At 33.6% G+C, this 23,477-nt stretch overlaps 1 protein-coding gene across 6 annotated transcripts in view; it reads right to left on the bottom strand.

Moving 5' to 3' along the window:
* LOC122516801 (neurexin-1) overlaps positions 1 to 22,997 on the bottom strand; it is a 304,617-nt gene extending 281,620 nt beyond the window's left edge. For all 6 annotated transcript variants that reach the window (XM_043634936.1, XM_043634938.1, XM_043634940.1 and 3 more), the window contains exon 1: positions 20,186 to 22,997. In XM_043634936.1, the coding sequence (XP_043490871.1) occupies positions 20,186 to 20,824 (639 nt within the window). In that variant the 5' untranslated portion in view covers positions 20,825 to 22,997. The remainder of the gene's footprint in view (positions 1 to 20,185) is intronic.
* Positions 22,998 to 23,477: the final 480 nt, after the last annotated feature.

The following is a 23,477-nucleotide window of genomic DNA, read 5'->3' as shown; positions in this document are numbered from 1 at the left end:
ATTTAGCTGTACGATTACCGAGTACCTGCCTTACTGCTTTGTACCCAACCTTGCCGTTCGACTTAATTGATGGTTACGAGGATTTATGTAATGACGAAACTGTAATGAGAACAAGTTTGTAACCTCTATTCGTTATTTTAAATAGAAAGAGACAGATACACAAATAGACAAAAAGAGAGAGAGAGAGACATCAAGTGAAACGCGCCTTGCATTCTCTCACCAAAAGAGCTCTATCTCACTTCAAACTTCATCTTTTTCGCGTAATTACTCGTTAACAAAAAAAAATTTCAAACTTATGACTCTCTCTTTTTTTATAGATTTTTCGTAAAAAATAAGTTATATAAATCTGATTCTATCGAAAATTTAAATTACTCAAATACGTTTATTTTTATGTATATATTGTATCTATGGTAGATGGATAGATAATCGTAATTTTTGATAATTTATTGCTAAACGAGAGAGGTAATATGTATTAAAATATTGTGAGGATGGGAGAATAATATGTATGAGAAAAGACGGTTAAAATGGTTAGAAAATAATCCATTGTTAAATAAATCCATTGTTGCGTACACGTTTTTTCGGGATTGTCAGGTGATACCGTTTGGGCCAATCGCCTGATTTATGGGCGGGAGGCTTCGGTAAGAAATGCGAGGAATGACGAAGGATGATGGAGGGGAGAGTAGGTATATATGCGTGGTGAAAAGGATTGACGGGGCATTTGAGTATTTGACATTGTATTGTATTGTGCGACGAGAGTTTGTGTGTGAAAGAAAACGAAAGAAGATAAGAGACGACAAAAGACGACGGCAACGAAGAACGACGATATCTTCGTTAATTACGACGTTTAAAGTAATACATAACACAACGAGTTGATTAATTATTAATTTAGACTATAGATACTTACTATTTTATTCTATCACACCTCATTATATCAAATTTAACCTTATTAAATATTAAATAAATAAATAAAATTAATAAATACACATAAAGTAAATCTGACAATATAATTCGATTAATTTGAATTAAAGATTTTGATTATTTTATAATATACTTATAATATTTTAATAATATTTAAACATTTTTTTTAATTAATTTCTTATGAAATACCAAAAAATATTACATAATTATCGAAATTCTATATAAAAAAAAGAAAAAGAGAACAATAAAATTGGGTCACGAGAAATGAAATATTTTTAGATGTGAAAATACGAAACAACAATAGCATGTTTTCGAGTGATCGAAGAGCAAGATAAAACAAGAAAAAATCTCTTCTGACAGTTATTAAAGTCATTGTTTCTAGTTGGAGGGAAAAAAATTGAATTAGAGAGAGAAAGGAAAAGAAAGAAAAAGGTAAGCTAATCAGGCGTGTTAACAGAATTATCGCATACACGCTAGAACTTTTTTCAAAGCTTTCGTTTATCATTCTCCAACATTCTTTTTTCTTTTCCCCACCTCCACGTCGCTTTTATTCTCCGTCCTCTACCTTTTCCTCTCTCACTCTCTCTCTCTTTTCCTCTCTTTCTCGACTACGTGCACCATTTTTTGCTCTAATTAAACAGCACCACCCTACTTTTAAATCCCAGCGGCCACAGCTCGATCCCCTTTCTCACCCCTCTCATTCTTCCTCTACCCCACCCCTCTTCTTCTCTCTTTCTCATAGTTTTTTACTCTTTCTCTCTCTCTCTCTCTCTTTCCTTTTCCTCATCCCTCTTCGTTTCGATAGGATATTCGAGAAACATCTACTTACTTAAATACGCAAGAGCCAACCTTTTTGAACGAAAGAGAAGAACGGAGGTGACTTTAAGTTAAACAGAACTCTCTAAATCTCTTTCTTTATTTTTTCTTTCTTTCTTTTTCTTTTTTTTGTCCTTGACACAAACCGCAACCAGCAGCCTGGAATTTTATCGTTTCTACCTTTACAACGAAATTCTTTCTCTCCCTTTCTTTCTCTTTCTCTTTCTCTTCTCTTTTTTTCTCTCTTCGATTTACGTCACCTTAAAAATCCATACTTTTTTTGATCTACCCATATTTCTTCCCTCATATCTCCACTATACGTCTTTGTCTCTTTGAAAAGATTGGTTAAACGTCCAGTTTCCTCTCCTTTATGGACAGCAAGACGATCATCGTACTCGTAAGAAAATTAAAACATTAAATTTAACGAGTCTCTTAAGAAATATTCATTGATAAAACAATTTATTTTCACCTCGAACACAATCGCAATCAAATTTAATTATGTTAACATTTAATTATTAAACAATTATTAATCAATCGGAAATTATCTTACGAGAGTATTAATTACATAAATTTATATATATTTATGTTTACATTTATAATATTTATTAAGTATCGCTGTTTGTGATAAGAGTTCTATTTAATTATATCATATGGAATTATTTGTAAACATCATTCAGAAAGTAATCGAATAATATTTGTTTGTGATATTAAACATAGAAATATTTCATTTGTAAATTATACAAGAAGTTTCATAATACGTACGACCTAATTTAGAAATGAACAAGACGCACAAAAATAATGAAACAATGTTCATATGAAAACGTGCCCTATTTGATTCTATTGCAAAGTTATAGCCATTTAAGGGTTTTAATAATCCCAGAAGATACTCAAGAAGATCATCATCGGTTTAGATTTCTAAATAATACTTCGCATTTTGCAAATATTTCTTGTCCACATCGATGTCACGCATTTCGTTAATTACATTTATTCACATCAGTTTCAATGTTCGGTTCTCTTATCAGAAGTACATCATTATGTTTTATTTGCTGTGCATTCAAAGTTATAAGTGTGTAATTAGATTTTTATTTCTGGGCTCATTTAAAAACAATTGCGTATTCGACATCTATCGTCAGCATTAGAAAACTTCAAGGCATATACAAAAAGGCTGACAACATTCAACGCGTACCAGAAATTTTGAAAAGACTGCAATGACGCATCGACGAAAACAACCCTTACAACCCTTAAAATATAAAATATTAAAATATAAAATATAAAAATATTCCGAATTTATTTAATATTTTCTAACAACAAACTACCTTTCATCAATATTTATTTCACATCCCTCAATTCCAATATTTCGCAAAACTATATAATAAAAATGTAAGTAAAAAAAGAGATCGTAATCGAATCGAAAGTAATCGATAAATGAATAAAAAATAAAAAGCTCGAATAACTACCGATAAAAAATAATCATACGATAAAAAGTTTATTCTAGTCGAATATAAAAAAAAAAATGTAATTGTAACTAATAAGATGTTTTGAATTGATTAAAATGTTCAAGGTCGGATCTTGATTCGATCGAACAAAGTCGAGTCAAATATCACTAGGAATGTTTTAGATGAAGTGATAGAAGAAATGAGGTGTCTATATGTATGTGAAAAAGAGGGAAAGATAGAAGAGAGAGAGAGAGAGAGAGAGAGAGAGGTCCAGGTGGCGAAGATAGACGAAGACGTATCGATTATCCCCTTCGACTTTGCGCAAACGAGACCACAGCGACACGAAAGTACGATCGAAGATAAAGGTTACGTTTCTCGAGAAAGACGAAACGAAAACGACCAAGACAAGGGTCGTGTTTCTCTTCCTTCTCTCCGTCTTTCATTCGGATCAAAACTTTCCCAGTGGAACTTCTTACCACCTCCAGGAAAATAAAACTCGAGGGACGACTTAATCATCCCCTAGATGAAACCTTTTCCACGATTCTAACGGAATAAGAATAAAGCATCTTTGTCGTTTCTTTTCTAACGATCGTAGATCTTTCTTTCAGAAAAGAAACCAAAAAAACAAACATGCGAACACAATTAAAGTGTAAAAATAGTAATTTTCGATTTTATTATTCATTTTTGTTTTCTTCTTCGAAGTTCATTTTATTTGGTACTTTCTTATCCGAAAAATAGGTTTTTCATTGATATCAGCTATGGACCGGTCGACTAAAAATCCAGTCTTCCGAGACAAGAAAAAGAAATTTTTAAGAAAGTAAATTTTTGTTAGATGCTTTGTATTTGATGTCAAAGTTTACTTTAATTATTAGGTTTCCATAGTTTCTTCGTCAACTATTTCGTGATTATACTTTGATACGTATACATAGAATTTATATATATATATAAGTTCACGTAAGGCTTTGATTTTTCTACGACTTATATTAGTCTCCCGGTTCTCACGCGACTTACGGATAAATGAGCCCCAGGGGTCTGATCTATTTCACTTAGAAAAAGGAACCTGTGGATCGATTGATCGATCCAATGACAAATATATTTATATTCTTCTAAACCAAGTAACGGGAAGAAATAAAGAATAAAAAAAGAATACATGCACAATACACACACATACGTAGGTTCACTTTAAAAACAAATACCATTGACCTTCAAAATTTAAAGAAAAAAAACTTGAAAAAAATATTCTTTCTGTCATTCTGAAATAAAATAAATCAATCGGAAATATTTCTGTTTTATCATAATGTAAAGAAAAAAGAAAAATAGGAAAATATTTTATGCTATAAACTTTGGTAGTATATCCAATATATTATATTTATACAGGTTATACACGTTCTCTCTTAAATCTCATTAATATCGTACGAACGGACGATTCTCGTTCTACTCCCCTACCTGAAGAAATCAATACGAATTTAAAAATATTCTCGATAAATATTTCAAACTAGGAGTGGTAGTACTTAGAAAGGTTCGAACAGAAAATATATGTCTGTGTATCTGTATCTACTACCACAAACTCTTCAATAGGATTGATATTTCATGACTATATACATATATTGATTCTTCCCCATAGAAATTTCTTTGGAATGGCAAAGTGCTGAACCCCCCCAAAAAATGTCCCTATCAACGTGCGACGTTTCTCCAAGATTTTTTATTTTCTTCCAGATTCTTATTCGCCTATACATCTTCTTCTCACTTCTTCTTTTTCGTTTCACTTTTTCTATTGCTTCTTCTCACTCCGTTTCTCTCTTCTTCGCAGTCTTCTTCTTAGCGTATTGGATTACACGAAGTGATAGTCCAAAGGACGAAGGGTGGACTTTCTACGTGGTTGTCGAATTTATGGAATCCCTCGAGGGAATCGAATCAAGAAACCTCTCGATTCCACACTAAAGCTCAAACTTCCGAGTCAAGAAAGATCGCTTTAAATAGGAAACTCAATGTAACGAATTAGCTTTCGTTGAAAAGTGAAAAAATATTGATAAAAATTATGCATGATTAATGCACCTTACTTCTACATTTCAAATAACTTTGAAATTATAGTTCTTATCAAAAAAAAACTAAATACAAAAATTGCTCAATTTAAATGGTAACAAATAATGATATCCAAATTTTCTTTTGTATAAAGAAAAGATTTCCAAAGGTTCATGTTTTTCGTAGAATAAAATTCCTAATTAATCTTCTTCCGTCGACAAGAGTTTTGCAATGTTTTTGTTATTGAAAACATCTGAAAAAATTTACTAATACTCTTTAAAATTTATAAAATATTATCTAATAATTTATTTAATTATTCACAACTTCAATTTAAAATAAAAATAGTTATTTTATTATATAGAAGGTTAAAAATGCGATGCTAAATTTGTTTCAAAATAAATGATCAATAATCTTTTTCCTCTAAAAATAAAAAAAAAGGATTCTAAATCATTTAAAATGATAAGCATAAAGTATAATTCGATCGTAGCAAGTAGCAATTTTGGTATAAACGGGTATTCGGTCGGATAGATTCGAAAAGCAGGCTAGTAAAAGTATGACAGACGAAAGGGGAACCAGTGGGGGTGAGTATAGGGTTGGTAGACATAGTAGGGGTAGGTAAAAGTAAGTGGAAAATTTTTGTTCGACGCTTAACGGGAACATAAAGTATATAACGATATACCAAGGGACATAGAGCTCCTCTTGGCATCATAAATATTCCAAAGCCGGATTAGAGAGTGGGAGAAGTTGTGCGAACGAACGCCTTCATTCCTGCGCGCTCTTTAACTTCTTTATCCTCAGCAAGGTGTCCTCTCCTCTACATTCGCTTTAGCCTTCTCGTGTTGACGCCTTATAGTCGAGTGCTTTGACTATCTTTCTCTCTCTCTCCCTCTCTCTCTCTCTCTCTCACTCACTGTTAACACTTTGACGCGAGTTAGGCCAAATAGTTCCATCGTAGTAAACAAGCTTGAATTATTCATAAGTACGCGGAAGATAATTCGGGAAAGGCCGTATGCAAAATACGAGTATGTATATTTAAGAATGATACTACCAAATTTAATAGCAAATGTATAAATCTATAGGATGTTTCAAAATAAATGTCATAACTTCAAAAGGGGGATTATTTCTGTACGATAAAGTAATTAAAGAAAAGTTCATATAATCGTACGAATAATATGACTTTGATTTCCCAATTATAAACGTTGTTATATATTTTCCTAAAAACTGTTCGAAGCTACCAACTTTGGTTTCGATCCAAATTCTCAAACGTTTTATCGTAGATTTTCTCGTTTATTTCAACAATACCGGGCATTGTTTGAATTCGTCGATAATGTGGGATAAGAAGCTTAATTGTGAATAGTTGAAGCAAGTAATAAGTAATACGCAGACAATTATAATTCGGAAACTAGGTTCTATCGAGCACACGGTTATAAGAACTTCTTTTTTCTTAAAAAACCAATAAGGAAAAGTTAAACAGCTTGACGAATTTTCTTCGTCGAGAGACGAAAGAATGAAACATTTCATGATAACGATCAGGAGAAGAAATATCTTTCTCGAGAGAGATATTTCTTCCCTATCACACGTATACCCCGCCTCACCTTCTCATTCTCTTCTTCTTACACTTAATTTTTTTCTCAGTCCTTAGATCTTTTGAAAAGAAGAAATCACTGAGAGACACGGGAAAGTCGTTCCTGGTATAGTTCATAAATCCCTGCTAAGAACACGCCATTTCCGTGTACGCCTCCTGTCAAGGAGGAAATGACGTAGAGCTCTGCGCGATCGCAATTTGCCGGAAGCAGAAGGTCGGTTCGAAGGATCGAACGATATATGTGTTGGCTTGCAACCAATATATCTTTCGATAAAAAAGAATCTTATCTTATTGGCTGCTATCATTTTTAAACTAACAAAAAAAATTAAATTTATCTCATAATAGTTATAAACGCGCGCGTGTGTACATATTTTTGTGTCGGTAATTATGATAGTGAATTGTAAATAAAAAAGATTATAAAAATTAATTTTTCAAATTAGAAAGAGAGACAAAAAATTCTTCAATTTTTTAATATTTTTTAATTACCAGCGCTATAATCATTAGCACAAATATATCTTTTATTTTTAATATATTTTTAAAACTATTTTAGAACTTAGAATTAGGAGAAAATTAGCTATAAAAAAGTCTAATACAAGTTCATACGCACTCAATATCTCATTTATTTTAAATATACTTTATTAAAAAGTTTCACTCTCGTGATGAGTAAGAAGTCAAGGTCAAAGTATATTTTAGCAAATATTTGATAAGAAAAATTAAAAACTAAGAAACGTATCAACTTTTATATACAAAAAATATAAGTATTTTTCTTCTTATAACTATAATTATTTCCAAGTTTGTAAAGTAAAGTATGTCGACATAATTTCACAAGCGTCCATAAGAAGAAATAAAGTTACATAATTTTCGATTAACTCAATTAGATATTTGACGTTGTTATAGCCATTTGAAGTTACCAAAGAGTCGACATAAAAGGTGAATCGTGTTGCTTTGAAATTAGAACGAAGATTACGTGAAAGCTTAGACGCTAAATAATAGTTGTTATATATTATATAACGTATAAGAAGAGAAGGAGCACACCAACACAACAACAATTAGCGTGCTATCGTGCATGAGATATATTCTGGTAAGGTAAATAGAAATTCCAGGGATAGGATTTCACGTAGCACATAGCACTTTTAAACAAAAAACGAACGAATTTAATGGGACGACCAGGATTACTCGCCGTCGCTCTCGCTAGATACTATTATTCCGATTATTAGATTCCCGGTACATTAAATGCTGCTAATTAATTAATTACCGCTCTAGCTATTTCGACTTCCTCGTACCATATACACACGAGAGAACAAATAGCCCGCAGGAACATCGTCGCGTGCTCATTTCCGTTGATCGAGCGTACTATAGATAGAAGTAATAAGTGATAATAGTATCTAATGAAATTATCGACAAATATTTAGATGAATGCTCGAACCCTTGCTATTTTCAACCTTTGACACCCCAACTTGACTTGTCCTTTTCACTTCTCAAACATTTTATTATACCTGACATATTTAATCATTGTTTAATATGATATCGTCATATGCAAAGTGTACGTTGTTGTACACTTCAAGTAAATCATAAAAACCTTAGATCTTACCCGAAATTACTAGGCGTTTTTAGGAAAGTATATAAAAAAAATTATATTATACATTTAAACTAGTTATTTTAGAAAATAAATAGGTTATATATGAATTTACAAGAGGCGTGTATTTAATTCTGCCTTCTTCTATATCTTAACCGGTCAATATAATTATTTCAAGGTATAGAAGCTTATTTCACGAATGAACGGATTTAATAAAAAAATAGTAACATATACAACGTTTAACCCATTTGAAAAATGTTTAACTGGCACGAAAGTATATCAATTTCCAGGAACAACCGTATCCTTTAGATCCACTATGTTCTTTACCTTATAACGATTGCGCATTAATCAACAATAAACCCTAATCTTTATTTCAAACACAAACTAAAACATTATATTTTTAAAAGAAAAAGAAAAATAGTGAACATCGGGATGTACGATAAAATGAATAAGTTACGTTATATCCATAAAACTGGCTAAGCGTGTACCTTTTCGTAAAAGCGCAACACTTTGTCACTTTTATCGTTTATCTTGGAGACTTAGTTATAAACGAAAACAAGTAGTACCTACATACTAGCATAGGCTGTTGTAGTTGTCGAGTCAGTTTTAAATCACCACTCCCTTGGGTAGATCGCACGTATATAAAAGCGACTTAGGTCAAGTTAGGAAGAGAAGGGAAGAGAAGAGAAAGATAGATAGATAAAGCTAGTGGCAGAGGTGGAGAGAAAGAGGAAGATTAGAGACAGGAAATCCTTCGCCCGGGGAATATGATGAGAAATTCGAACGGAAGCGGAAAACGTTTCCACCCTTCTGCGTTAGAATCCGCGGTAGTTGAATGGCAATGCCGGTCAACGAAGCAACCGACTAAAACTGGCCAACGTTTGCGTTCTACCTGAAAGCTTGTAATTCGTCTAACCCCCTTTTTTCTCACACCCTTACCACCATCATCGTCCTTTTCTCTACCGAGCTTTAAATCGAGCTTACCACGCGAGCCCGCTTCCGTCCAATTTTATTGCGACAAATCTTCCAGTAATACCAGCTCGTCCGCGAAGAAACTATTTTTAGAACACTAGCCGCTAGATGCCACCACCAGAACGCCAAGCAAACCCTTCCTTCCTTCCTTTCACCTTGTTACACCCTTCTACTACTCATCCCTTACTCACCCTCAACCCAACACATATCTCTCTCTCTCTCTTCCTTCCTCTCTTTTCATCCTCTTTACTATACTTTGCGAGCTCGTAGAAAAGACCATATCGTATTTCAAAGCAATTTAGATGATAATGACACAACTATGGTATTTGTCCTCCATCGAGATATCCATACATATACCCTTATATATACTTACACACATAAATATATGTATATATATATATATATAAATGTTTATAGCATACACGCTTTATCGTTACCGCGTTATCGTTAATCAACGTAACGCTAATAATCCTATGCGATTTTATTCGAGAGCCCCGGAGTTGTAATTATCGAATGGTAGGAAAATTTAACCTTTCACCCTCATCCACCACCCCTCATCCAACCCCTTTCTCTACCTCATCTAGACGAGTCGAAACGAAGCGTAGTTCGTAACGGGCTCGATCGCTGGTCGATTTTAATTTATGATACGAGTCGTGCGTAATGCAACGTGAGTAAAACTTTACAAGTTTCACATAGCATCAAAATAACTGCCTGTAAAATCAATTAAACGAGCGTCCAACGGGCTTGCTTGCTGGCTTGGTTATACATATACCTACGACTACAGCGCCTACGGAAATTTATGTCGCGTGGCCACCGCTGCAAGGGTTATCGATAAATTATCGCATGCTGACCGATCGCCTGACGGTAACCTTGAATCGATACATTTCATAATTAATTGTTATTATAATGTTTTGCTTTTATTTCAAGAAAACGTCAATTAAATTTTAATTATTATTATTATAATGTATATGCGTATACTATTGTAGGATTATGATATGTGTTTAGGAGTAAGTATAATCATGAATTAAATTTAAATAATTGTTCTTCTCTTTTGTATAAATCAGCATTATAATTAGAAATATATATATTAAATACCTAAGTTTCAATTTTTATTAGATTTATTATTAAAAAAGTATGAGTAGTATTTAAGAATAAATAATTTTTTACAAAAAGGAAAACTATTAACATATTTATAATACTTTTTCAATATTTACTATACTGTAAACATATAATTTATGTTTGAAGGTAAGTAAACTGAAGTAAAAATAAAATGAACACTCTTCTAATTTATACTCTACCATAATAATTACGAATATATATAAAGTATCTAATTTTAAATATTAATCAAATTTATTATTAAAATAGTATGACAGTAGTAATTAAGAATAATTATAATATTTTTCAGCAATAGAATAATTATAAACATATATATAATATCTATTTTACTTAGCAATAAACTTCGCATATGTTTAATAATAATTACATTGGAGTTAAATTAAAATCATTCTCCTACTTTATACACCAACATAATAATTACAAAAATATGCTAACAACCTTATTTTCAATATTTATTACATTTATTATTAATTTATGGATAAAAATATCCGAGGTAAAGTATCGTTAGCATAACTACTTGACGGACTCTACCCCGGATCTCACGAACTCAGAGGGTAATGTAAATCGTAACGCTTTATAGCCATGGTTCGCATTAAAGCAAGAATATATATATATATATATGTAGGTGAAGCAACCGTTCGGTTGAGGTGTTGCTGGTAGGTTGCAAAAGTTGCAAGAGTAGAGAAATGCAGAACCGTGTCGATGGTTGTTGCACCGGTACTGCAGTTACTTCACCGCGTACACACGCTCGTCCTACTTGTAATTGCATCGGCATGGAATTACGTTTGCTAATGATGAAAGCTCCCTATCCTTATCTTACCAGCGTAGTCTTCAGAATATATGTTCATATGCATATACATATCATATATATATATATATATATATATATATATATATAACAGAAAGTTATCTGGGGACAAAAGATTTCCTTCGAGACAATAACGAAGCTTAACTCGGAACAATTTTCTCCTACAAAGTACACTTATAAATCAATTATCTTTATACTCTTGAATTCATACTTTCTAAAAAGCTTTCTATAATATAATGAACGCCGATAATCGAAAGATAACACTCACATATACAACACACTACTAACCAAAGCATAAAACCACATCAACTAAAACTTCTTGCCGTATTATTTATATTTAACCATATCAGAGGTAAACAATCTACTGTCACATCATCACCTCAGTTCGTGGAAGATCTGATACGCGTAAACATAAACAAATCTCTCTAAAGAATCTAATAAAATCTGATGTTAAAAAAATAAAGCCCATAGCTTTTACGTACAGTGAATCACAGGAATATTTGTACCTTCAAATAAAAAAACATTCAAATTATTTTCGAATAAAACTCGAATCAATTTCAAAGTTTGATGATCCTAAAATATGTTTATATTTATAAAAATTTTAAAACATTCCATTAACATTGCATTACAAGAGACTATCAATCATTTACAACTTCCATGAAGGATAAAGAATGCAAATACTCCTTTGACTGAGTGCATGAATGATCGTATCTGTTAATTAAACTTTTCTCGCCGTGTGTCAAATGATGATAAGTATTGGTAACGTTAAAATATAGTGTTGGTTGGTAATAAAACAGCAAAGGTTATCCTTGATCGACGTCAAAGTTTCACTACTCTTTCTCTCATTCTCTCTTTTGAAAAAAGGAAAACGGGGAAACAACTCTTTGGTTAGTTTTTGCAATTTGCCCCTGTTAGGATTTTTACGTCGGCTCTCGGTGATAAAATAATATACTACCGGCTTAACGTTCACATATAGCCCCGTTACGCTAGCCGAGTTTGCGATCTCGCGTAACGACCATGGAACTTAAACTCTCGTTCTTGTACGTACGTTCTAGTAGAAACGATAAACGGTGGGTGAGTGGGTGGTAGGTGATTGTAGTAGTGGCTAGGGAGGAGAGGGGGAAGAGGTAAGCTCGCGAGACTACCCGACTAAATCATAGATGTCGTAAAAAGAAAAAGAAAAAATGTAAAAAAAAGGGGAAAAAAATAGAAAAATAGAAAACTAGAGTAATTCCGACTTAATGCGCTTTGTCGTGCCGACAATTCTACAAAAACGAAACAAAAATAAAATAAAAAAGAAGAGTGTTCGTTAAAACCCGAAGAATATCTTGGATTCTTGCTAGATTATTTAAATATTACGAAATTCGTAGTAGCGATTTTTTCTTTTTTTTTTTATCCCTCTCGTCTATCACAAATACAATTTCATAGCATGTAGAATTGCATTTTATCCCGACGACGATTGAAAAAAAATGGAAGAGAGAAAAAAGGAATTTTAGAAGAGAATATTTCGTTCCTTTTCCTTTTTCCTTCCTTTATTTATTTTATCATTTTCCTTTTTAGACCCCCTATCCCCATCCCACATCTCTCACTCTCTCTCTCCTACTCTTTTTTTTCTTTCTTTCTCCATAAAAAACCCGGACGTCTATCGCGGAAGATAGTTTCGAACCGCAATTTCATTTCGTAGAATTTTTTTAATTAAAAAGCAGTTTCACTCCCAAGGGAACACACCGTCGGTTATTGCAAGTATAGTTATCTTCCCACGTGTCCATTTAAACGATACTCGAGGTCGGGCCAAGAGTGCGATGCCCGGACACGTTGACGAAGAATTCTACTACATGAGTGATGTGAATATAATAAGAAAAAAAAAATCTAGATAGCGTAGAAATAAAATGTAAAAAGATAAAAAAAAAATTGATTTATCCTAACGGAAAAGAACGACTCTCGTTCGCGTCTACACATTTTAGTTACAAAAAACTAGTCATGAAAGATATGCATTTATTTGATCATTCGATAACGTAAGAACACGAATTACCGTCCTTTCTAATCTTCATCTTTTTTATTTACGTCCCCGAAGCGACGTCATAACGAGCTTTCGAGAAGGTAAAGAAAGAAAAATCCCTTCAAAATGTTCCCAACATATATAAAGCGTCAGAAGAAAGAAAATTATCTCTTATTACGTAAAACAAGAAAAAGAAGAAGAAAAGAAAAGAAAGATAACATTCGTCTCTATTTGTAAAATTTTTTTCTTTTAATTATTTTTGTGCTCTTAACCGAAAACTAATTTTTATTTTATTTACTAATATTTATTTGTTTAACGTATAACTAAAAAGATTGCAATGTAGATATATAATAGTTCGTGAAAAAATCGAGTAAAACATTGTACTTTTTATTGATACTGGATGTTTCCAAATATTTGGGCATAACTTCAAGGATAATTTCAGATTAAACATTTTTTTTCTTATTTTACCCTTAAGGTGTTGTCCACATATTTTAAAACGCCTTATATACGCTATGGAAAAAATTATTTGATCGCCTTCTAAATGATAAAAAGTATGCTTAAATGAATGCCGATTTATTTTCACGATTTTGTGACAGAAAATAAACGACCGGCAATTTATTTCTAAAAATTGGACAATTTTTCTATATAGTAAAATAATTTTGACCGGTAGCCTCCTATATATTATATTATATATAATATAATATAATAAAATAACAAACAGATAGGAATAAGTAAACCGAGAATTCAATTATCTAAAACTGAATCGCAGTTTCATTTTACTTGTACCAAAAATAGACACGAAAGATATATATGTAGATACACAAAGATATAATATAGAAATTTAGTTAAATATTAGATTAACGTTACGTATCAAAAATCTCAACATCTCAATTGAATGTATTTAAACTGCTGTTAATAAAACATACAGAAAGCTTTATAAAAACTCAATATATATATAAATATATGTTATGGACAATGTATTACTGCGAGCATTAAATAGAATGTTCGATAATCTTACAGAAGGAATTAATTTATAAAATGTGCTTCAGTTGGGGTGTTAATTTCTCCCTCCCCTGCTATAAACACACCCCCCTGAAACATATTTTATATATTTTATACATTAACGTTTATTAAGGACATTGTATACACATTTTTAAATTTCCATGGTTTCTTTTACTTATAATAGCTTAAAATCATTTCACCCCCTTGCTCTAAACAAGTCTCACTAAAGTAGATTTCATCTATCAACATCCTCTGGGCATTCTACAAAATTGACAGGCAATCTGTAAAATACTTGCTCATTATACACATTGCTCAATTAACGTGACCATTCTATAGAATGCCCGAAATATATACACTGCCTGCAATATATAAATAAATATAATAAATTATATTTCCAATTCTTTTTTTGCACAAGGATCCAAAACGAAAGCCTGTTTATTTTTATATTTCATTCGAGATTAAATAGGACAAACGACAAACAGTCCTCGTTGAGTTTAAAATAAAAACGAAAATAATAAAAAAAAATACGCTTAATTCATAGAAAAAAAAAAGAAAGAAGAGTAGCTCATCTTTTTTTCTACACAAGAAACATCTCTATATACGAGTATTCGTGTGTGTGCGAATGTGAGTGGAATATAGATCGATGTTGGCGTGCATTCTTATTGGATGATTTCACGCACGAACTCAACACGCAATGCGTTTTCTACCTCCTCGCGTGCTTGACGAAATAGAAACTACCATTTATTATCCCTTATACTTTCATACCTTTTTCTCTTTGACTTTTACGCATGAAGCTCTCACAAATGTCTGTACGTTTAAGTATGTGTATTATCATTCTCAATAATCGTATTATTGATTTTTTTCAATTTTAATTAATTCAAAAAATTCAAAGTAAGTTCAAATGAAATAAATTACACCTAAACAAAATTATACACGCGTATGTGCGTGTGTATGATATACGTTATAATTCTCAAAAATTGTGTTATTACATCATACCAATTTTTAATGGATTACAAAAATTTCAGATATGTTAAATCTAAATGAAAATACGCATACATATGTGTACGTGTATCTGTGTAAACGTGTGCATTATTCATTACCACTCTCAAAAATTGCATTAATAAATGGTGCCGATTTGAATGGATTAAAATAAAATGAAAACCAAATAAGTTATATCTAGATAAAAATAAGCCGTATTAACTATAAAAACACTCTCTATTATATATAAACATATACAGGTATGTGTATATAATAACTAACGTTCCATAGCATACTCACAGAATATTCTTCGAGAAAAAATCATAAATTAAGTTTTTTTTTCATTCGTGTTATTCCATAGGTTATTATAGCGATTCATGAACGTTATATGAAAAACTCTTGGAAATGTTACATGTTTTCATTCTATTTTTTTTACATTTATTTTATCTTTTCTTTACTTGTATTTTTTTATCTCCAAAAATAACGAATGAACGAACGAAGCAGCGCGTTTGTTTCAAAATTGTGAGCAGATTTTGAAAACGTTGCTATGTATATGTTTGACTACGCAAATATGTATGTGTGTGTGCGTATACAGAGTGTATATTTAAAAATTTTTGGAAAAATATTGATAAATCAGTAGCGACCAATAAAATGTTTTGTAGATCGAACATAAAATGATTGTTCCTACAAATAATTTTCAGATTCGCTCTCTCTCTTAAATAAATATTTATTCAACGATTAGTCTGATATTTCAAATTTCGCATAAATACCTATTTGATGTTTACTTACGACGAAACAAACTTTAGGAAATATTATTAAAAGATTTGTTTTTTCTCTCTTAGTTTTTTCCTTTTATTTTTTTTATTCCAAAACCAGCCGCACACACACATAGATGTCGATATAAAAGAAAAGATAGAAAAATCGGAGAGCCGTTCGTTACACGTGACTATAAAACAGTCGATAATACCGTAACAAAAGTGCAACAATTAATTGCCTTCTTTACAACTTTCAAACTTACATAAGAATATTTGAACAAACTTAATTTTCTCTCTCTCTCTCTTTCTCTTTTTCTTTCTACAATATTAGCCGTATACATAGAAAATCACGATTTACGTAAACGCGAACCGATAATCTGATTAACAGGAAAAAAAAAGAAATAAAAATTCAACCAAGCTACCCCTTTTTTTCCAGATGGTAAGTATATTCGCGCGTATATAGCATAATGAGAGATAATAACAAGTGAATGATGTTAATGAGAAGTGCACACACATACACATACATGCATACGTACATGGATGCATATTTGTATGTTACATTAATATATGTAACTGCTCATTTTTTATCGTCGTTATGTATCCTGCTGGTAACAGTCTAGCGACGTTTACTCGCTCGAACAACCATGACTCCGAGAGTTCTCTTGCTTTAATAGTGGTTATGGTGTTCGTAGTAGTGGTGGTGTTACTACTGCCACTGCTGTTATAACCAATGGCCGTACATTTTCGTGCTCTAAGTACATTACAGGAATAACGATGGAACAATGATGTTAATGTCTGGCAATCAGTAACGGTCATTTCTACATCAGAATGCGCGAGCCAACTTGATTCTATTACCGATGATTATCCTCCTCCTCTCTATTCGGAACATCCAAAACCACCCTTCCACACTCTCGTCTACCAATCGACATTAGTTTTTTTCATTCGACCCCCAAATGTTTCTTTAATCCAATGAAACACAACCTGCGGCCCACATGTGCAACGTTTGGAACATCAATGTGCTCCTAAATAAAAATTGAAAAAGTCATCACAATTTTTTGTTTAAGACTTGTTTTTTCTTCGAAATAATTCACGAATAATTTTATAAGGCAATCTGCCGTTAAAATTAGACCTGTATGTGATCCTTTAAAATTAAAAGGTTATTGCATCACTGCTCTAATCGAGGTTAACCTTTTATAGAATTGTGTAATTTTGAAGTTACATGCAAATAAATTAATGTTATCTTTTTAATATAATTTTCGTCCCAATTATGGTAGATATTTTATATTTCATAATCTTTATTTTGTAGCGAATATAACATTTTTCTCATTAATGAAGTAATTTCTTTTAGATCTTTTCTATTGAGAGTTTTGAGAGATGCAACAAAGAAAGCTATTTTGTTTAATCTCTTCCGTACAAATTTTCTAATTACTAACGTAACATTTTTTTGAGAAATACTACAAAATTTGTTTGTTTAAAAAATAATCCAGAAACCAATTAAATAAAAAAACGAACAATTAGCACGCTCATGTGTTAAAAAAGCATATTTAAATTTCTCAAAACTCTATGTTTAAATATACGTATGATTAACGTACACGCGTACGTAAAAAACTACATTGCAGAACTGTTCATAATTTTTTGAAGAATTCTTCCGTAGGGTGAACACGCAGGTTCTTTCTCTTTTCTTGGTAAATGAATTATATACGTAGCAGTATAATGTATAATGTAAAGAACCAAGAAATTTACGTGGAATAATAAAACTATCACTCGTGGTACATAAATTTTATCAAACATTTTCATAGTAATTCAAACGAAGTAAATATTTACAAATAGAATATTTTCAAAAAATGTTTATACCTACTAAAAGAAATAAAAAGAGAAGCTAAATAAATTATACATAAGCGAGCTCTTTTACCAAATTGAAAAAATTATTTTATTAATAATTAATTTTAAAACAGGCCTTCTCAAAATGCGACCGGCGACCCCAAATGGAGTTGCAGAAATTTAAGCAGAAGTAAACAATTTCTGTACGCGCAACGAATGAAAATTAATTCAAAATCAGTATACCAAAACTACCCGCATAGTGTTTTTGTAAAGTTTATGTTAATGAAATAAAAGATAGTATGGAGTCTCTCTCTCTCTCCATATCCAAAAGTCGCGAAAATATTTGCTTGAGTAATAAAGGGCTGACCAAATTGAAAAGTTTGAGAAACCACGTCTTAGGGTAAACATTTTTTATTAAAAAATTAAACAGTGTCTTCATATCTACGATAAAAGAAACTAATATAATTATATGTCCTCACATTAGGGTTGGAAAATGCGAGAGACGGACACGTAAACGCTCAAGCTTGTTAGATTAAGGAGACAAATTGTGAATATCCGTCAGAGAGCATCCGAGGCATCGTTAGAGAAACATTAGCCTCGCAACTAGATCTAACTAATTCGCTTGCGACGTTATCATAGCCGTTGAATCTGCAGCTTATGCGCGCGGACAACGTTTGCGGGAGTGAGAGCAAGATAGAAGAAGATTTGTCATCGTGAAAGCAATCGTTTTCCTTCTCAAAACTGGAACGAACAAAAAAGTCTACAAATATACATATACAGACACGTACATGAACATGTGTTTTTATATTGAATGAGACAATTTTAACGGGCCACTCAAATAACTTGATTATTATTGGTAATACAAAAAATGTGTCAGACGTTACTTACTTGGTTTCAAGACAAGCATAATCCCATTTTATATGAGGGTAATATATTTACTATGTCGCCCGTTACATTTTATATTTTATATAAAAAAAAAAAAATAAAAACCCGAGCACAGCACATTGTGCCTATTGGATAATTCACAGAAAAATATATCAATCCATTTAAAAAAACAGAATTGACTTCTGTGTCTTTTACGTGTCCAGATAGAAAAAAACGATTACATAAGATTATGTTAGGCTCGAAACCAATTTAGTTTTGTCCGATACATTTTGTTCTATCGCCAGTAGCAATCGAGTTATTTAGATGGTTTGTATAAAATGTCTTACCTGGTATATAGCTGTTGTTATAGGTCTTAACTAAATACCATCATTCTAAATACAGGTTTCAATTTAGTGTATGCCGAGTAAAAGCCTATTTTACGAAATATTTTCCTCTGTCCATCATACATATTTTTATGTATGTATATGTGTATTTATGTATGTAAAATATAAGAGTAGATCTATATTGTATAGTTAAAACAAAAGCAATGCATTTTTTCAAGCATTAGAAGAAAGGTAAGGGTGCATTATCGCAGAACAAAACGGTAAATGGTCGTCCGCTTAGGGTGAGAACGTGCTTTGCGGAAAAGTTAAAAAGTATGTCAAGGTTGCGAAGCGTGACGATACGTAGGAAAAACGTTTCTCGTCGAGGGAGGATAAAGAGGAAAAGAGAGAAAAAAAAAAGAAAAAGAGAAAGAGAGAGAGTCGTAAATCGCACGAGGGGAAAGAGTGCGCGCGCGCACGCACTGTCACAGACGTTACTTGTCATAGTAACTACGCAAGATAAAAGTAAGTACATATCATGATCACGATGAATTTTAATGCGTGGGCGAAAATGTGTGGAAGAGTATATTAAAAAAGTGCTAACATTACTGACAAACATGTATTCGAAAAATTACATTAAAATTTATAATGGAAACTTGTCATGGTTTTTCAATTATTTAGCCGCAATTTACTAATGAGTTAGTAAAGGATCGTTAACACTCGAAAATATGTATTTTAGAATGTCTATAGCTGCGGAATGAACATACTATATCCAAGAATAATTCAATTAGGAAAAAATAGTTCCTTCAAAATACTAAATAGTAATACGAAAATTGTATAATCCGAAATGAATATCTTTTAGCATATTCTCACATTCGCGTATATTTGTTAATTTATCTTGGCTTCAGGACTCTTCGTTTTCAATAAAATATAGCATAATCCAAAATTGAACATACTTTCTTTTAACTCATTGTATATATATACGTTACCGTGAAAGACAGAAATTGGAAAATGTCAAGGATCACATGATAGTTATGGTGTATGTCTGAAATATTAATGTATAAGAATAAACCCAAATATTCGGTCTTTCACCGACATATTTGGTATGTGTTGACAAAAGACCATGTGAATCTTGACATTATCTAATTTTGGTCTTTCACGGTAACATATACATAAATATATCCGTTAATTTACCTTGGTATCGCGACTCTTCATTTCCTGCCTCCTAGGTAGAGAACTCTCAGGATCAGCATAGACAAGATTTCTGATGAATCCATTGAATCTTGGTTCAAAGATGACACTAGGCAGTGCTAAGAGGGTAAGCTTGCTGTTGTACCAACCGGGCATACCACCGACGTAAACATCCGAGTTACCGGATAACTTTCCAAATTCAAACTCCTTTCCGCGGGAAGTTGAAATTGCGCTGACACCGTCAACCGTAAGCGTGGTATTCTCGTTAGATCTACTTATCTGTACCTTGTGCCAGTGACCGTCACCGAGGTCGTGGCCCACGGTGACGATCTGCGCGCCTCCACCGAGGTTATATCTGAGTCGTAACGCGCTTTCGACAAGCTTAACTTCGAAGAAATCGTAGGTACCACCGTCATCGGTGTAAAGTAACAGACCGTTACCCTGTTCGGTCTTGAATTCGAATTCAAGGCTACCGTTCAATGCTGCGTTCCACTTTCGGAACTGTGCGTAACTCGTCGAGGAGCCATCCAATACAAACGACAATGCCGCTTGTCCGAACATAAGAAGGGTCATTAATATTAATGTCATAAACGCCATCGCGTTAGCCCCAATGATCCAATGCGTCAAAAACATTATTCGCATTTTCTCTATTATTTTTTTCTATTAAAAATTAACTTTATTACGATACTTCGATCGATCTCCTCCTTTTGAACTTTCTAACTCTATTTGGATATCCACATTAAATACTTTTCTTCTTGACCACCAAAGTATTAATTATGTACATCGAAGACTAAATTGCGTCGGTTCCTCTCGTTGTTTACTCCTCCACCGGCTTTTCCCCGTAACTCTTCTTTGTTGCAAGCAAATGCGCCGCGCATTGGCTGCAGTCACACGTGATCACGCAAGCGCCCACGCTCTCTCCCTCTCTCTCTTTTCTCTTCGGTATGCGTGCGTGGGCGTCAGTCAAATAGAGAAGGCGAATGCGGAGAGCTGAGGCTTTGGGGGAGAAAAAGCGAGGGAAAATACGGATATGACGCCAGTGAGAGAGAACAACGTGCTTTTCTTACCAATAATCTTCTTTCCTAGTATAATTTTTTTTTTCAAATATACGATATGTTTTATATATTTCAATGAAAGACGAATGACCTTCGAGTATTTTCAATTATTCGTTTTAAACTTATGAAATCGTATCTTCGTTTCTTCGATTAAATTAGATTATATTTGATTACTGTATAGACGCATTCAAAGTCTCTTTCAATTTTTCGTCTCTCTCTCTCTTTCTTTCTTTGTGGAAATAACTTATCCCTCACAACACCTCGAGACAGTTAGTTCCATGTCGCTGACACACTTTCACCTCTGTATCTCGTCTTTCTCTTTCTATCTTTTACTCAACGTCGTTGTCTTCTCGAGAGCGCTGTATAAGAGTTGTCTCTCTTTCTCTGCTTTTCCCAACTTCTTCTTTTTCTTCTTCTTCCGCTTCCTCTTCTTTTTCTTCTCTCCCTTTAATTCTCTTTCCACGAGCAACCCCTTACTTTATGGTCCTATCGACAAGGCGCACTCCCGATCGCGACGATAAAAGAAAAAGAAGCACACCGAGATTCTCAAGGAGACGAGTCTCTCCCTCGACTCGATCGAACACCGTCTTTTCTTTCTTTCTTTCTTATTTTCTATCTTTATCTGTCTCCCTTCTCTTTTACCCTATCTATTATCTATCTATCTATCTATCTATCTATCTATCTATCAATCAGTTTATCTGCCTATATCTCAATATCCCTCTTTCCTTCGATCTCTTACACATACACGTACTTCCTCGCACTCCTTGAAACCTTAGCGACGGTCATCTGATCGCGAACGATCTCATCATCTCGAACTGCTTTTTGTTTTACCTTTATTTCTTTTTAACGAAAGCGAGGAAAAATCGTTAAAATAAAATTATCTTCCCCTTACCGCACTAATCTATTTTCCCAAAAATCAATTAACAAGAGATAGGACAAATTAGAAAATTCAAATTAACCAAATCGCTTTCACTTAACGTGAGCGGAAACCTCGAAATATGCGTGCAACTTATATACGTAAGTATGTACACATCCAAACAAGCAAACGTACAAACGAACGAATGAACGAACGAATGAACGCGGCTCGACCTAGTTAACGACGATGAGAAAAAGAAAGAGATAACCTCGAACGCGAACTCGAAGGAAAAAGCTAATCGCGAGATAGGTTCAAGCTCGGATCAGAGATTAATATCAGAGTCCAAGTATGGTATGCCTGTATGAGCATGTGTATACGTGTGTGTGTGTGTGTGTATGTGTGTGTGTATGTTACGTTCAATGTTGGTCGTTCGTGCCGTTATAAAAGTCTCCTTCTCTCAGTAGTGCACGCCGTCGTTCCGACGTACGTTTATTTCGCGATCGATCCGTCTTTCGTGGCCCCGCGTACGCCCCATTTTTTTTCCTTTATTCCTTTGCACACGTCGACGAACACGAAAACCACGACGACCACGACGATTACGACGAGCAACGATGACGACGTCGTCAACGACGACGAGGACGAAGGACGAGAACGGGGAAGAAGATGACGACGACAACGTCTCAACGTCAACGATCTACGTCAACGAGGAGGAAAGAAGAAATTTTGTCAATTCTTTCCTCCACCTTTCTCACCTTCTCGTTGGTGCTTACGCACCACTGTACGCGCACCCACACTAAGAAACAAACACTGGAATTCGAGAAACACTTAGAGAAAGAAGGAAGAGGGAATTGTAACAACCTATCTTTCTCTTATTCTCTATCTGTCTCTGTCTGTCTCTCTTTCTCTCTCTTTCTCTCTCTCTCTCTCTCTCTCTCTCTCTGGCTCTCTCTCTTTCTCTCTCTCTCTCCTTTTCCCACTCGTTCTCTTTCTTTGTTGCTTATGCTGTTTGAACTAGGACAACGGAGAACGATAACGGCGACTACGATTCGACTACGACTTCGACTAAGACTTTGACTACGACGACGGCTCCCGGCTTGATACTGGCCAAACGCGAGACTCCTCTCGTCTCGGTCGGTCGAGACGGGACGGTCGGTCCGGTGGCCGACGAGGATGGTGCGACGCCCCCGGCGCGCGACGACGCCGACGTCGACGCCGACGCCGACGCCGACGCCGTCACAATCGACATCCGCGCAAGCGCCAACCAACTTGCACACCCTCTCTCGACTCTTCAGACAACACCAACCCTACATCGAGAAAACCCACCGCGAGAGCGCTCCTTTCGACTATCCCTGTCGTCCTAAAATCCTCCTTTTTCAATAACGAC

Source organism: Polistes fuscatus, unplaced genomic scaffold (genome assembly GCF_010416935.1).
Source record: "Polistes fuscatus isolate 324 unplaced genomic scaffold, CU_Pfus_HIC Scaffold2, whole genome shotgun sequence".
Lineage (NCBI taxonomy): Eukaryota > Metazoa > Arthropoda > Insecta > Hymenoptera > Vespidae > Polistes > Polistes fuscatus.
Note: the sequence above shows the minus strand (reverse complement) of the source record. Positions and strands in the feature narration are given on the sequence as shown.